The sequence below is a fragment of the Martes martes genome (genome assembly GCF_963455335.1).
Source record: "Martes martes genome assembly, chromosome: 6".
NCBI classification, from domain to species: Eukaryota; Metazoa; Chordata; class Mammalia; order Carnivora; family Mustelidae; genus Martes; species Martes martes.
The window spans coordinates 22,776,356-22,793,381 of NC_137893.1; the positions used below are offsets into that span (position 1 = coordinate 22,776,356).

Here is a 17,026-nt window from a genome sequence, read left to right on the forward strand (position 1 = left end):
GCACCCAGGTGAGGGGGGAGCACGGTGCCTGCTTCCTTTTCCAGTTCATGTGCCCTGGCTTGGGCTGCACCCATCTGGAGGAAGAGGTAACGGTTTGTAACCCACCACCCAGAGGGACACCCCTTTGGGTTTGTGCTACTAGAGCAGGTCCTTCGTTGTGATTTTACTGAGGCTTCACACACGCCAGCAATGGTGCTCATCGAGTTCCTCTGACAGACCTGCCTTTAGATACCTAACGGCTTGTGGTGAGGGATCAGAACTATGACTGGTGGTGTCCCGGGGACAGAACTAGGATCCATGATGGAGGTGGTGGGGAGGCCAAGCCAATCCAGTGAGAGCTGCTTGAAACAAAAGCTGCCAGGAGAGGTGGGGAGGGTGGGTGAGCTTGGAAGAGAGAGAGTTCCTTGTCATTGAATATGATCCAGAAGAGGATTAGAGGTCCACCAGGCATAGAGTTTGGAGGGAGTTTGGTGTCCTCTTATTACAAGACACTGGCAGGCAGATACCAACCCCTTCAGTGTGCCTTGGGTGTCAGTTATACCTGACATGGGTTTGCCCTAATTCCCACATTTCTCTCCTAGACAATCCATCTTCAATGTTGGAGTAAAGGATATACATTGGGGTTGAGCAGATCTTGAGCCACAAACTTTTTGTTTATTTTAATTGTGGTAAAATATACCTCATGTAACATTTGCCTTTTTTTTTTTAAGTCATCTCCGCAGTCAAGGTGGGGCTCGAACTCTTGACTCCAAGATTAAGAGTCGCATGCTCTACCGACTGAGTCAGCCAGGCGCCACCATTTAGACAATTTTTAAGTGTAAAGTTCAGTGGCATTAAGTTCATTCACACTGTTGTACAATCAATCACTAGAACTCTTCTCATCTTGCACAACTGAAACACCTGTTCCCGCTAAACACCAACTCCCCATCCCCCCTCCCCTCAGCTCCTAACAACCACCATTCTTTCTACTTTCTGTCTCTATGAATTCGACTACTGTGGGTATTTCACAGCAGTGGAATCACGTAGCATTTATTCTTTTGTGACCGGCTTTTTTCCCTGAGCATAAGGTCTTTTTTTTTTTTAAAGATTTTATTTATTTACTTGACACAGAGAGAGAGAGAGAGATATCACAAGTAGGCAGAGCAGCAGGCAGAGAGAGAGGGGGAAGCAGGCTTCCCATCAAGCAGAGAGCCCAATGCAGGGCTCAATCCCAGGACCCTGAGATCATGACCCAAGCTGAAGGCAGAGGCTTTAACCCACTGAGCCACTCAGGTGCCCCTGAGCATAAGGTCTTTAAGCTTCATCTATGATGAAGCACATGTCAGAATTTCCTTCCTTTCTTAAAGAGAACCATAAAATTTTTTGCCCCACCCCAATCACCTCTGTACCTCTGGTTGAAAACCTCTGAGCTGCAGGGACCAAAAGGAACCACTTCCCCCCACCCCCCCATCAGAATACACAGGACCACGTTTGGGTATAAGTGAGAGCTTATATGAAATACGTGTCAGTCATCAGGCTCTGAGGAAAAACGTGTCCCCAATCAAGCTGGTGAATTCTCTATCTCATAACTAAAGACTCAAGTGTTTATTTTAAAATTATGGGGATGGGGCACCTGGGTGGCTCAGTAGGTTAAGCCTCTGCCTTCAGCTCAGGTCATGATCTCAGAGTCCTGGGATTGAGCCCTGTATTGGGCTCTCTGCTCAGTGGTAATCCTGCTTCCCCTTCTCTCTCTGCCTGCTGCTCTGCCTACTCATGATCTCTCTCTCTCTGTCAAATAAACAAATAAAGTCTTTAAAAAAAATTGTGGGGAATATTTGAAGAGCTTAGAAAAATGTAACTTTGAGGGAAATGTTGTTTTAAAAAATTAAGCATGTTTTGCTAAATCAGGTTTTTAAAAAGTGATTGAATTTCAAAGGCAACTGGAGTCATAGCTACCTAATGAACTTACACTTCATTTAATGATCCTGAAAGTTCTGCTATGGTCATATATCCACATAGACTCTCTTATTCTGCCTTTTCAACACTGTTTAGAGTTAGTTAGGTCAACAGTTGACAACTCCAAGGACTTGTGTGTGTATATTGTATGTAGTAAATACATATGATTGTTAAATGTATATTATATACAGTTATTATGGATTCAAATATATATACAAACACAAAAAAATTGCTGATACTGGTTTCCTTTGTGGAGATGTGGGGATGCTATAGCAAGGGAGGGGTGGAAATGTTACTGTTTCTGATCATTTGTGGTTTTTTTGTTTTTTGTATTATACATTTCAAAAATGTTTTCTAGGTAGTGGAATCATAAGCTATTTTAGTTTCTCTCATCTAAATCTTCTATATTAAAAAACCAACCCAGGGTGTGCCTGGGAGGCATAGTGCCTTAAGCTTCCAACTTTTGATTTCTGCTCAGGTCAAGGTCATGATCTCGGGTCGTGAAATAGACTCCTCACTGGGCATGGAGTCTGCTTGGGATTTTCTCTCTCCCTCTCCACCTACTTCTCCTCCCTCACTTGCGTGTGCATCCACACCATGCACTTTTGCTCTAAAAATTTTTAAAAAATAAAATGAAATAATAAAATAGAAAATAATAAACACAGGAAATGTTGCTAAAACAACTTATTCATCAACAAACTCCAAGGTTACTTTAAAAAACTGGCCAAATCTGAAATTGGCCAACATGCATATTCTAATTTTTCTCCCATAATTTATTAGAAATCAATCTTTTTCCAAAATGAAAATAATGACAAGAGTTTACTACTTTGAGTTAAGCCTCAGAATTTCTATCTTTATTCTGAAGGAGTAAGGGAAGCATTAGGAAATGTGTTAAAGGGAAAGTCTTCCTTGATTTGATTTCTATTATGATAAAACACACTCTAAAATGATTAACTTTTAATACATACCTCTAGTCCACCATCCTGGTAATTTTCCATTAATCTCTGTTTGAATTTTTCAACTATTTGTGGACTGTTAATGGAAAAGTTTTCTTTCATGACAGGGTGCTTCCAAAGGTCTAGGGGGAGAAACACACCAATGGTAGTATCATGAAACATTGAAAAACAATTAATGGCTATTCTCTGAGACATAACACTGGACACAAGAAGCTGTTATTTCCAAATACACAAAAACTAATGGGTGAGGCAGGGGGAGGAGAGGAGGTGGTTGAGGTCACAGAATCCTCCAGAACATAGGAATAAGGAAGATCTCTAACAAGATCTCTAATGAAAATATTTGGAAAAATTACCTCTACGGCCCAGTGAACAATATTCTGTTATCATAATTAAAAATCCCAAATCAAATGTTACTGTTGACCCAACACAATATCTATTTTCGTTAAGTCCCTACATATATCTGAACACCTATTTTGGCCTAACACAACTAACAGAAATAAATGAAGAGCTATTGTATTTACAGTCATAGACTAGAAAGGTTGAGAGCTGACAGACTATGGATTGAAGTGGCAACAGGCTGCCATATGAGATGAGTCATATACACAGTCATTCAGAGTAGCATTGTTTAGGACAGCAGTATCTTGGAAGCAATACATAAACTGTTGTATGTCCTTCCAAAGGAATAGTATGCAGCTATAAAAAAGAGAGAAACTTTTCTGTGTCTTGTAATAGAAAGAACCATAGTTTGTTATATGAAAAATGCCAGGTGAAGAACACTGAATATAAAGATATTCTTACCTTTTATGAGAACGATATGATAAATATACCCAAGGAGGGTCTATCCCCTCAAGCCTATTCAAGATGATCACTCCAAAAATACAGCATTCTCCAATATCACTTCTGCCTCTATCCTGGGTCATTCACAATAGCACACATTATTTCTCCCACCTCATAAAAATCCTTCTCTTCACCCCACAACCCCTGTCTTTACTGTCTGTGACTTCTCTCAAAATCCTTCTCAAGCCTACTGACCCAGTTTTCTCCCCCACCGCTTCCCTGAAACTGATTTTGTATCAAGTACCAGTGACCTCAGCATTTCTAAAAATGTTCATTTTACTTGAACCACTGCTTTACTAGAAGCATGTCACATGATTGATTTGTCACATTCCTCTTGCTTGAGAAACTTTAATTACTAGACGTTGGGATACCACTCTGTCCTAGTTTCCTTCCTGTTGTTTGATCCTTCTAGGTCCCTTTTGCTGGTTCTTCTTTTCCCCTCCCCACCTCCAGCTCTTAATATTAGAGGGTCCTCAGACTCAGCCCTTGGTTCATCTACCTTTTTTTCTACCTACACTCACTTTCTTGGCTATCTCATTTGGTCTCATGGCTAAATACCATCCATATGCTGACAACCTTCAAATTTAGATCCAATAGTCACTTGGCATCTCTTCTTAGATATCTAAAAAGCATTTTATTTTATTACTTTTTATTTTTTATTAACACATAATGTATTATTTGTTTTAGGGGTACAAGTCTGTGATTCATCAGTCTTACACAATTCATAGCACTCATCATAGCACATACCCTCCCCAATGTCCATCACCCAGCCACCCCATTCCTTCCATACTCATCCCCTCCAGCAACCCTCAGTTTGTTTCCTGAGATAAAGAGACTCTTGTGGTTTATCTCCCTCTCTGGTTTCATCTTGTTTCATTTTTGCCTCCCTTCCCCTATGATCCTATGTATTGTTTCTCAAATTACTCAAATCAGTGAGATCATATGATAGTTGTCTTTCTCTGAGTGACTTATTTCACTTAGCATAATACCCTCTAGTTCCATCCACGTCATTGCAAATGGCAAGATTTCAATTTTTGATGGCTGCATAGTATTCCATCATATATATACCACATATTTATCCATTGATCTGTTGATGGACATCAGACATCTAGGCTCTTTCCATAGTTTGGCTATTGTGGACAGTGCTGCTATAAACATTGGGGTGCATTGTCTAAAAACATTTTAAATGTCATTTGGGCATAAATAAATTCTTGATCTTCCCTCCCTAACTTGCCATCTCAGCTGATGGCAATTCTATTTTCCCAATTTCTCAGGTCAAAAATCTTGGAGTTATCATGGACTCTTCTCTTTCTCCCAGATCCAATACACAATCCATTAGTGGTTACTTCAATAATATGCCCCGAATCTGACCACTTAATACTTCCACTGCTTCCAACTTTGTTTGACCACCATCTCCCCATGCTCGGATTTTTGCATTAGCCTCCAAAGCAGCCTCTCCCTTCTTCCACCATTTTCCCTTTACAGTCCATTCTCAACACAGCAGCCAGGGAGATTCCATTAAAATATGTCAGATCAGGGACACCTGAGTGGCTCAGTCAGCATCTGACTCTTGATTTCAGCCCAGGTCATGATCTAGGGGTTGTGAGGTCAAGCTCCAAGCTGGGCTCCATGTTCAGCAGGGAGTCTGCTTGATATTCTTGCTCTCCCTTCCCACTCCCCCTCCCCCAAATGAATAAATGCATCTTTAAAAATAAAATATGTCAGATCATGTCACTCAAAATTTGGGACAGGTTCCCCATTACATTCAGAGTAAACACTAAGAGTAGGCCCTGTATGATCCATCGTCTTTTCATTATTCTTCTCTGGTTTCATTTCCTAGTACTCTCCCTCACTCGCTCCACTCCAGCCACACTTGGGTCTTTCTGTTCCATAAACATGTTAGGTATGCTCTGCTTAGGTCCTCTGTGTGGGCTTCTGGATGGACTGTTCTTTGTCTGTTTATCTGTCTGCCCAGACAGCCACATAGCCAACTCCCTCATCACCTTCAAATTTTGCTCAATATGTCACGTTCTCCATGAAGTCTATCCTGACCACCCTATTTAAAATTACAATGTGCCCTCTTCAGACCCCCATACCACCATCCTCCTTACTCCATTGTTTTCTTATTTCTTATGTTTATTGCTTATTATCTGTCGATTTCCTTCAAGATCATAAACTCCACAAGAGTAAGGAGTTTTGCTCCATGAAAGTAAGGATGTATCCCCCAAACAGTGCCTAAAATATAGTAGTATGGTATATCCTAGGTGCTCAATAAATAGATATTGGATGAAAGAATGAATTAGTATATGCAAAAAGAAACACAAATAGTATATATTAAAAAACTAATAAAAATGGTTACATGGGATGATGAAAGGGGGTCAGTGATGGCAACGAGATCTCTACACACATATATTCTCATATTGTTTTGAGTTTTGAACCAGGTGAATGTATTAACTGTTAAAGAAATCAAACTTAAAAATAATAAGATAGGGGGCACCTGGGTGGCTCAGTGGGTTAAGCTTCTGCCTTCAGCTCGGGTCATGGTCTTAGGGTCCTGGGATCGAGCCCCATATCGGGCTCTCTGCTCGGCAGGGAGCCTGCTTCCCCCTCTCTTCTTTGCCTGCTGCTCTGCCTACTTGTGATCTCTGTCTGTCAAGTGAATAAATAAAATCTTAAAAAAAAATAATAAGACAGTGCTGGAACTGTGGGACTATGTCAACACTCAACTTCCATATGGAAGAGAAAAGCACATGTATATGTTTAATTATGTTGGGTATGGCCTACTTCCTTGTGCATGGCCTGAGGGGAGTCTGGAAACAAAGAGAAGCCTATGGAGTCAGAGGTAGAAGCCAAGCCCTGCCCTTCCCCCTTTTCTGTTATGGGGGTGCTGGCCAACAGCAAGAGTACACACAGGGCCACACCCTGTTCCCAGCTGTTTCTAATTTCAGATGTGATTTCCTACTCATACTTTCATTTTTCTGACAGAGACTTGTGGCCCACAAGAGGAAGCATCCAGCACAATCCAGCGCAGTCCTCTCAGAAATGTGGCTATGACAGAGCAAGAGCCCTGGTATGTGCCATTATCTTATTTATTGGGTGGACCTGATTTTGAAAATGGGGTTCCAGAATTCTTCTACCGTTGACTATTTTCCATCATGAACATATAAATCTGATTTTGTTTTTCCCTTAGGATAATAAACGTGAGTAGACCTAACACCATTGTCCTGGCATGGTTGGAGTGGAAAATCCAAAAGAGTTAATGTGTCTAGAAGTTCACACTTCTTAAGATGTTTAAGACTTTTGTAAGTCTAAGCTTTGACAAAACAGAGCTCATACACATTTCAGAAAATTTTCAGACAAAGAAATTGGATACTTTTTCCAGGGTACATTGGCGGTAGGTCTCTGGCTCATGGAAAAGCCTGGTGAGGGAACATATTTCTGGTTTGGGGGCCATCACCTGGCAAATACCCACAGAAGTGGTTTTGGGTTTAGCTCTGGGCTCAGCTGAAAGGGAAGTATTTTACCAAAGTGCTGGGAAACCTTCCCACCATGCTTCTTCCCCATGAGTTCAAGTTTAAACATGCAAGTACTTCTGTAGCCAGGAGTCATGGGAAGCCAGGGAAAGTAGAATTCATCCAAGAGAAATAATTCCTGGCCACGTGGAGTTGGTGGTCTCCAAATGGGTCTCCATATCAGTGTGTGTGTGTGGTTATGGCTTCTTTAAGATGAAGCAGCATGGAGGTGGGAAGGAGACAGCACATTGGAGGTTGAATTAGGGTTTTGTTTTTTCCTCTCACTCTGTCACCAGGTTCTTTGGAGGAAACTTTGTCTTCCTGCTGGCCAAACCACTTCCCCTCTCTCCCTCTATGAACACTCTCCCTACCCTCCAGTCAGCCTCCTCCCTCTAGGAAAGGTATCTTGGTTTTGTACATTTCACTTCTCTAATACAACTGCTAACCTCTGCCTGAGTGACTCCTGGGTCCTGAGCCAAGCAGAACTGAAACTTGGAGGCATCCAACTGCCAACCAACATTCTCCTGACCAGCCGGCGTTCCCCCCAAAAGTGGGTAGGTTGAAATCTTACTGCTTCAACCATATGTATGTATATATTTTGTACTCCTGTGTTTCTCAAACTGCTCCCAGAACACTAGTCCCTTGAGTTGACAATATATATTCAAGAGAAGAAAAAGGTTCTGTGGTCAAATAAATTTAAAGAATGTTTCAGTGGGTAGAGGGATGGGGTAACTAGGGGATGGGCATTAAGGAGGGCACTTGATGTAATGAGCACTGGGTGTTATATGCAAATGATGAATCACTAAACTCTACCATGAACATAATAATATACTATATGTTAACTAACTTGAATTTAATTAAAAAATTAAAAAATAAAGAACATTTCATACTCTCTCTTCTGGAGCTTTATAGTGCACACTATATAGTAAAGTGCACACTATTATAGTGCACACATCATAGTAAAGGCTCTGAGAAGGTCTGGCGCAAAGAAAACCTTTTTAACATTATTTACTGCAAGTTTCCCAAACTTGTTTAGGTAAAAAAAGAAAACAAAACATCCTCCTCTTGCCCCCTAACCCTTGCAAAACACAGTAGAAGTCCTTTCCTTACAATTAAGACTAAGGGTAGGTTTGTTAATCAAAAGATGTCTGTTAAACCAGAGAATGCTTTTTAAAAATGACTTGCAATAACTTGACATTTTAACTTAAATATTTAACTTAAAAACATTTAACTTAAAAATATGCAAATATACAAACATTTGCCAATTTTCTAACATAGAACTTAGGCCTTTTCTTTGTATGAAGCCACTCATTGGAGATCTGTACTATCTTTCTTCTAGAAACCATAATGACACATTGTGTGGTTTTCTAGTGTGTGGTTTTATTGGTTTGCTTGTTTCTTTTTATGGAAAGAAAACTAAAAGACTGTGAAACAATCCAAATGTATCTTTTTTTTTAGGGCAGCTTTAAGTTCATAGAAAAATTGAGCAGGGACGCCTGGGTGGCTCAGTTGGTTGGGCGGCTGCCTTCGGCTCAGGTCATGATCCCAGCGTCCTGGGATCGAGTCCCGCATCAGGCTCCTTGCTCGGTGGGGAGCCTGCTTCTCCCTCTGCCTCTGCCTACCACTCTGTCTGCCTGTACTTGCTCGCTCTCTCTCTAACAAATAAATAAATTAAAAAAAATAAAAAAATTGAGCAGATAGTACGGAGACTTCCCACATATTCCATGCCCTCTCTACCCCAACACACAACCTCCCCAACTATAAGCATCCTACACCAGTGTGGTATGTTTGTTACAACTGATGAGTGTACAATGACATGTCATTATCACCCAAAGTACATAGCTTACGTTATGGTCCACTCTTGGTGAAGCTATGGGTTTGACAAATGTATAATTGGCCTCTCTCCATTATTATATTTTCATACAGAATAGTTTCACTGCCTTAAAAATCCTCTGTATTCTGCCTGTTCATCCTTCTTTCCCCTCTAAACCCTTGGTAACCACTGATCTTTTTATTGTCTCCATAGTTCTGCCTTTTCTCAAAAGTCATATATTTGGAATCATACAATATGTAGTCTTTTCAGGTTGGTTTTTTTTTCACTTTGGGAATATGCATTTCTATCCATGTCCTTTCATGGTTTGATAGCTCATTTCTTTTTAGCACTAAATGTTATTCCATTGACTGGATGTACCACAGTTTATCTATTTCAACTTGGTCTTTATATGACAGATTTCTTTTTGTACTCCCATTTCATTGGTTTACATAATACTTAATTAAATTACTCAAACACAATGACAAGCAAAACTGGCATGAACAGGTTTGGAACAAACAATGATCAATGATGCTAGGTAAACATAGGTAACCCAAAGACTGTGATTAGTGAGTATTTTGCCAGTTTATGTTACCAAGGGAATGGAAACTTCAGGTTCAAGCAAAACATTTTTGTCTACTTACTGTTAACATGTGTATATTTATGTTTTTCTAACTACCTACAATAATATCACTGGTTAATATAGTATGATATGCTTAGGATGAAACTCACCAGCAAAGAGAATGGATCTCAATCCACATTCCTAAAAGTTTTCTTGACTTTTTAAATTACTTTTCTGACTTCTTATCAGATGTGGTTATCTTTTTAACCTCATAATGTAACTGACAATAAGCACGTACCAGGATTACAAGTGTCTCCACTATTCTTTGCTTGCTTGTGGATTGCCTCGAAGTGATCATTTTGAGACACCTCGGGGTGGAATGTGACATGTGATTTCTTACATATGGATTTCCTCTATCTAGAAGCTTTAATATTTTCTTCCCACACCCCTGGGATATAGACATTCCACTTTGGAGATGGCTGACCTTATAAAAGCTCAGAGAAATTGAGAAAATCAATTAAGAATGACTTCAATGCCAAAATGTCAAATATGGGGAACAACAGAGCCTTTCTGAATCAGCGGAACTCAGCTCTCTGCTAAGCCAAGCCCTGAGACTTAACAAGGATGTCTGGAGTGACTTTTTAAAGTTCTCAGGGGAGCACCAGATCAGCTCCGACAAACTAGCACTGGACCAGGCATGGCTGCCACATTTTTAGATGCTCCCTGATAGACTGGAAACTCATTCAGAAATTATACAAGAAGATTAAGCTCTAAGACAAGGTGGGAAGGAGTGGGGGAGACAGAGAAGTATTGGAGGGTTTCTTTCTGGCTGGTAATAAATGTGGACACCAGAGTTGGCCAAGAGGGAGAGAGAAGACCCTGAGGGAAGGACACGAGCTTGGGAGGGCCCCTGGATCTCAGTAATTTCCATTCCCAACTCCCTCTCTAGAAACTCCCAGTGCCAAGCTAACCTTGACTGCAAAAGGTGGTCTCTGCATGAAGAAGTGGCACCTGTTGGAAGCCCCATTCACTATGGTGGCTTCTTGCTGCTGAGATGCACAGTAGGTGGGTGGGCATTCCATGGTTTTAATGCCTTCTTTGAAGGTTCCCTGTCCATAGAGGTCTCAGGAAGACTACACTGAAGAAATGTCTATAAAAGCACCCCAGGCACACAGCAGGGACTCCATCACTTGCCCTGGCGGAACGCACTACAGTAGGACCTCCACATCGAGTCATGCCACACAGACCAAAACAAAACCTACAATAACAAAACATCGTCACTATTGGCATTTGTTTCAAAAGTCATGAGTGTAGAATCTGAAAACGAGCTTAGAATTGGCCAGCACACTCTAGCCAAATGTTGGTAATATCTACCTTACCACCATTAACAATAACTCCACCTCCCCTATGCCGGATTTCCACCAGCCCCTTACTGAAGGCTCTTTCCAAGCACAGCCAAGGAGCACCCTGCCCCAGGCAGCACACAGGAGAGCTGCAAGGCCAAAATGCTTCCTCCCTTCCCCCACTATCCGGGTGTCTCATTAAACCACAGCCTGAAACACGCAGAGGGTTGCACCTGCTGGGTGCCTGTGGATTTTCTCCCAAGACTCGAAGGGAGCCACCTGGATGCAGCAAATGAGCACAGACAATGAGTGCTTTGTGTCTTATTAAATGTTCTGTCATTGAAGCTAACCTCACCGGGCTGTGGTGACATCCCCAGTTGAGAAGTGGCTTGCCCTCTCATTGCGTAGCCTTTTCCCAAAGCCCTATTTCCAGAATTCAGTTACTTGAAGCACTGATAAGAATGACAATGTCTTAGGTGAGGACCTAGATGATTAATACACATTACAATGTCTGTGGAATTAGTCTCAAAAGCAAAATCTAATTCAGTTTGCTAATCAAACAACTTCTCCATCATTTAAAGGTTGGGGATTTTCCTACAGAATTAGTAGGAGTCAGGAGTAGACATTGAAGTTTGGACAGGACCAGTTACGTGATCTATGGCACTGTGTGCAAAATAAAAATACAGGGCTTCTTATTGAAAAAGCAGGGGGGAGAAAGCACCCCTATAGGTACTAAAACACAGTGGTTTCTTTCTTCCACAGTCCCTCTCTTGACCTGTCATGGTGTTTTTACTCATTTTTAATGCTGTGCTCCCCAGGCACAGGAATGCTTGTGAGGCTAGTGTGACCCTCACAGACACCCAGGGGTTCCATCCTGTGACCGGAAGCATGAACGTGTGTGCAGTTGCTGTGTGGCAGCCCCATGCCCTCGCGGGGGGCAGAGAGGTCGAGCCAGGCAGCTTTCCCTCCTGGGGGCCCGCCGTGGACAGGCAACCCTAAGGGTATCGTAACCTCCATTCCAGGGTATTGTATGAATCTAAGGATAGGCAATAGGCTTGCTCCCACTGAGTCACCCGTCAGACACACCATGATGTTTACAGACTAGAGTCCTTGAGATACCACTAGGTACACATATCCTGATATTCCTCCTGATCAGGTCCCCAGTGGGGTGGAGGGCAGTAGTAACTCCTGGGTGGGAATGCTAAGGGAGTGTTTACGGTGCCAGAAAGCAGAAGAGTAGGCAGCTGAGAACCCCTCTTGGCAAGGTGAGGAGGCAGTAAGAAGTGGGACTTTGTGTAAGACCAAGTCTCCAAGTCCTTGGTGCACGTTCCATGGACTCACAAAACCCAAACTCTAAGTTAAAATCAAGAGTTTCAAGATGGTACCCATAAAGCATGAAAGCCCAAGTACTCCTGAGTCCTAGGTGAGTGCACTGATCACATGTTCATGGAGTGATCCTGACTTTAGACTTCAGGTGAAAGGAAGTAATTGCGATTCCCTTCCCACCCCAAATATATGTATTTGTAAGATTTTGACATATATGTCATATATATGTATTTTATATACACACACACACATACACACACTTAAATATATTATAAATAAGAAAAGCTTATGTGTTTTACCCATCTCAACTTTATTTTGGTTATGAGGGAATCAGCTGAGTTGAGATTGAACTTAACAAATATTTTCTATTTTAAAGACTTCAAGTGGAAGGAAATATGTCAAAGTGTTAGTAGTTCTCTCTGAGCCGAGGTGTTAAAAAGTAATTTTTATATCATTTTCTGGACATTGTGGTACTTTTTTTTTTTTTACCATGAAAATGATATGTGGATTGTTTTATAATTAGGGAAAAAATGAATAAATGTTATTTTGTGAAGTAATAAAATAAACATACTTTACCTGTAGGGAGAGTACACTTCTCCTTGGATTTTTCTGATACAACCAGTACTATCTCTCTGTTAACTTTTCTTAATACTTCTTGGATCATATGAATTTCAAGATTTTCCAGAAGTTTCTGAAGCTAGAGTCAGAGGTTTAAGGGTCACTTTCTACATTCAGCTTACACTTTGAGCTCCTAAGTCAAATTCCTACTGAAGGGTCTGGGGCTAGGTCCTGTTCTTTAGCTACTCTCTCCCAGGGAGATGGAAGGGTTCCTTTCTCGGGTTTCCAAGTGCTTCTGCAAGGGTAGATACACCTCTTTAGAGACCAACATCTTTTCTCCTGGCCCACATCCCAGTTGATAAAAATACAACCCTTTTGTACCAAGTCGTGCTAAATCGCGAAGTGCTCAATGTCTGAGGTGACGTCATGTATATTGGGGGTCTCTGAATGTGGGCAGGAATTTCATGAGTTGTTATTACAAGAGAAACCCCTGGGCCTGAAACTCAATTTAGATATCAAGGAGGATTTCATGAGAATATTTTAAGTTGCAAACATGACTAGGAGAAAACTCTCCCAATAACCATGTGCCCTTACTTTATCCATTATGTTTGTAGATCCCACGTTTCTCCCTGTCAGAGGACCCCAGGTACTAGAGAGAACCAGGGCTCAGAAGGGTAAGCAGTGGACTTGGGACTGGGGTCCCAACACTGTGTGTTGTGGGGGTGGGGGACAGATTTTCACTGAATTCTTGATCTTCAGGGGACACTTCCACTGACACTCAAACAGCTAGAATTTTTGCTTGCCTGTTACCATAACAAGGAGAACATAGCCTTGCCTGTTACAGACACAAGGGAACACAGCCATGTGGAGATGGTGTCCCAGGACCAAGGTGAACAAACCCTTGGAAAAACAACCTCCCACATAGATCTTCTAGCACACCAAATGGACCTGTGTGTAAATCATGACTTATTCTCAGAAAAGCAATCAATCATAGGAGCTATTTTAAGTATCCCATTTTCATGGATGTATGTGTTGGGGGGAGTGGATAATTTTGTGTTAGATTATAAGTTTAAGATGCCAGTATGTTCTCTATCATCATCTTTTTTTGTGGTAGTGTACCTTAATTAGAGGAGAATCAAAATACAAAGCTCTAGACCTACAAAATGGAGATATTAGGGCTAGTTATTTACTTAATAAAAGCCCCACATGCTTTTAAATACTTAGTTCTCTCTGAGGCTGTTTAGTGATTGGCATACCTTCAATCTCCTCTTAATATCTTAGGGGAAAAAAATGCCACTTGGGTATATCTGTAGTTTTACATGCTTATGCCATAAAGCAAATTTTCAAAGTCACATTCAAAATAGTTCCTGCATACCTGCTGAGTTTTTATTTCGATTTCTGAAGCTCCTTTGGGGGGAAGAATAGACTGACTACTTATTATAATACCTTCGAATTCATCTTCTTTCCCCATCCGCCTAGCTATAGCTTTCATGCTGGGGTAGAGAATGTCAGTTCTATTAAAGAAGAGAAACATAAATTAGCAAACAATCGTATTTTTTCTTATTTAGATTCTCTGACAATTATTTTTGTTCACATTCTGCTTCCTGTCATCGTGTATAAACCTCCCAACCCATTATAGAAACTCATATTGCCATCTAAATTCACCACAGTTGCCACGCCTTTAGTCAATATTAAATCCCGAGGACTTTTCCCCTTGGGTACATATAATTTCACTCTTCATTCTTCAAAACATTGACAAGTTTTCTCACTGCCTAGTTACCAGGAAAGCTGACTATAATAACTTGTAGAATAGACCATTCGGACTATGCCACCAAAGAGAACCTTCTTGTGCCCAGTAAGGTCCAAGAATGGTGAGTGGACGCTTGGTGGATGCTTGTTTGATAACAAAACACATGGCAGAAGCAACATGTCTTTCCTGCCTGCTAAGTCATCCCAGCTAGAGCCGGAAGCTATGAAACACCCCTAATACCCCACCCTCCCGCAGACCTAAAACCTCATGTTGCACCGTATTATACCTCTGGCTGCAATGCATGAAGCTCTCAGAGACTCAACACTTGGGTCCAATGGGACAGGAAATGGGGAGGAGGTCATAGCAGCAGCCTCTCCCTACCCAGTGCTCACTGGAATCCTATGAACTAAAAAAGCTGATGAGTCAGCACCGTGGGGATACTGGAGAAGCACAAGTTCCTCGAGACAGAACTCTGGGTAAATGAGATACAGTGTTGCTTAGTGGAACCCAGCACTGTCCCTGCAGTCAACAGAACGCAGCTGTTCCTATAAAGCGCTGGTGACAGCACACATCACCCAGCTTCCTCTGCGCTCAGTGGGGCTGGGCGTACCGGGTTTATGGACCAAATCTCACCCCCAGCGTAAGGGGAGGAATTTATCAGACTCCGGATTCCACTCATTCATGGTGATTTCCACCTCAGCAATGCTCACCTGTAGAGTTCTGAGAACTGTTTGTGGAGGGAGACAGAATCGAGGTCCTGGCCTCGCAGTTTGAGTCGGCCCCAGTGCTCCTTTAGCACTTCCAGCTGCTTCCACAGCACCAGAAATGATCTCAGGACAGCAAGGGACATCACTGCATCACATGGGCCCCTCAGCGGTCTGGAGGCTTTGGGGCTGCTTTGGAACGGACTTCTGAATCCTGGCACTCTGGACAAATCTGGCTGAAAGCATTGCAGAAAATCTTCTTTATTAATCATAGATCGATACAGGATAAACTTTTACATATATCCCATGGAGAAAGAATATTTTGGAGAATGCCTATTCTCCGCAGGAGGAATGGGCCATGGGCTTACAGCACATTATCGCTTAGAGAGGGTAAGCATCCTTTCTAAATAGACAGGATACAGAAAAGAGGGAAATATCTCCATTTCAGCTTTCTGCTCGAGTCTTGTACCACTCATTTTAAAAACTCTTTTACTTGGGTATTAACCTTCTATCTGCCTTTGAAAAATTAAGCCCTTCATGTTTAGCCTCTGCAGTCTGGAAAGTACCCTTCAACACACTTGAGATTTAATTTCCCATCACGGTAGAGCTATAATAGGACCTCAAATTAGGGATTTTACTTGTTTTATGGAGGAGGAAATGGAAACATAAGTTTATCTTATCTTCCAGTCCTTCTCCTGTCCTTTAAAAGTTTACATGTCTCTTAATTTGAACTTATTATCCAATGGGCAATTTTCCTTTAGAATAATGATTTGTTTATTCATTCATTGGTAGTTGCCTTAACTCTGTGTTTGTTGAGGGACTGCTCTGCCCTGGAGAATGTGGAGGAAACAAGGTTTTCAGGTCCCCCTCTACTGTAGCCAGGGTGTGAGGGCCAAGGTCACCCAGAGAGTGACAGACAAAATGGGAACCTGCATCCAGGCCCTCACCCTGAGGACAGGGTCTCAGTCACAGGAAAAGGAGCATTGCTTTGCAAAGATGCAAACTTGGATCATGAGGTTACTGCAAGAAAGGGCTCAGAGAACCTTCAGGCAATGGCACCTCAGACACTCAAGTTTCCTGGCTCAGAACAGGAAGAACACCCACCCAGTGTAACTGGACCCGTGCTATTAACATATCTACAGAAAGGCTCCTGCCAGAAAGAGGGTTGGTCAGAGGCGGAGTTGGCAAGCCAGACCCAGGGGAGAGCTCACAGCTCCTCTACATGGCAGACAGCCCCTCAAGGAGCCTACCTACTCACTAAGGAGCTAACCCAAGATTTCCAGATTTGTTTTATCCTCAGGAACCTTTCATCAAATAAAACCTTATGCAGTAATGGAAAATAGTCAACAGAGCAAGGCAGAGCATGGTGACAGCGAGGGGGCAGGCCATGTGGCCCCGCTCTGCTCAAAAAGCCCCAAGATGTTCCCTTTAAAGGGTTTGTGTGCAGTTTCACCTGAAGACACAGGAAAAAAAAAAAAAAAAAAGGCAGTCTGAAAAGCACCTGGACATGAAGGAGATTTATTGGCTAATCTAAAAGCAAATGGAAGGGAGGGGCAGAGGATCTCCCCCAGAGATGGAGGATGCCACTGGCAGATGCCAGTATTGCACCTTCCACTTAGTTTGCTAGCACAGGTGGGCGAGCTCAGATGCAAAACCCTCCCACCACCACCTTGCAAAGACAGGCAGGGGCAATTGGTGATGGCACTGTTGGGTTGCCTTGCTGAAGCCAGAGC

The 17,026-nt window shown here is 42.1% G+C and overlaps 1 protein-coding gene across 1 annotated transcript in view; it reads right to left on the reverse strand.

The window, feature by feature from the left end:
- LOC308344290 (uncharacterized protein) overlaps positions 1-17,026 on the reverse strand; it is a gene marked incomplete at its 5' end in the record, with an annotated part of 154,792 nt that overhangs the window by 21,636 nt on the left and 116,130 nt on the right. Inside the window, 4 exons of the mRNA XM_080805881.1 lie at positions 2,904-3,013; positions 12,858-12,978; positions 14,215-14,353; positions 15,300-15,529. Of these exons, the coding sequence (XP_080662007.1) occupies positions 2,904-3,013; positions 12,858-12,978; positions 14,215-14,353; positions 15,300-15,529 (600 nt within the window). The remainder of the gene's footprint in view (positions 1-2,903; positions 3,014-12,857; positions 12,979-14,214; positions 14,354-15,299; positions 15,530-17,026) is intronic.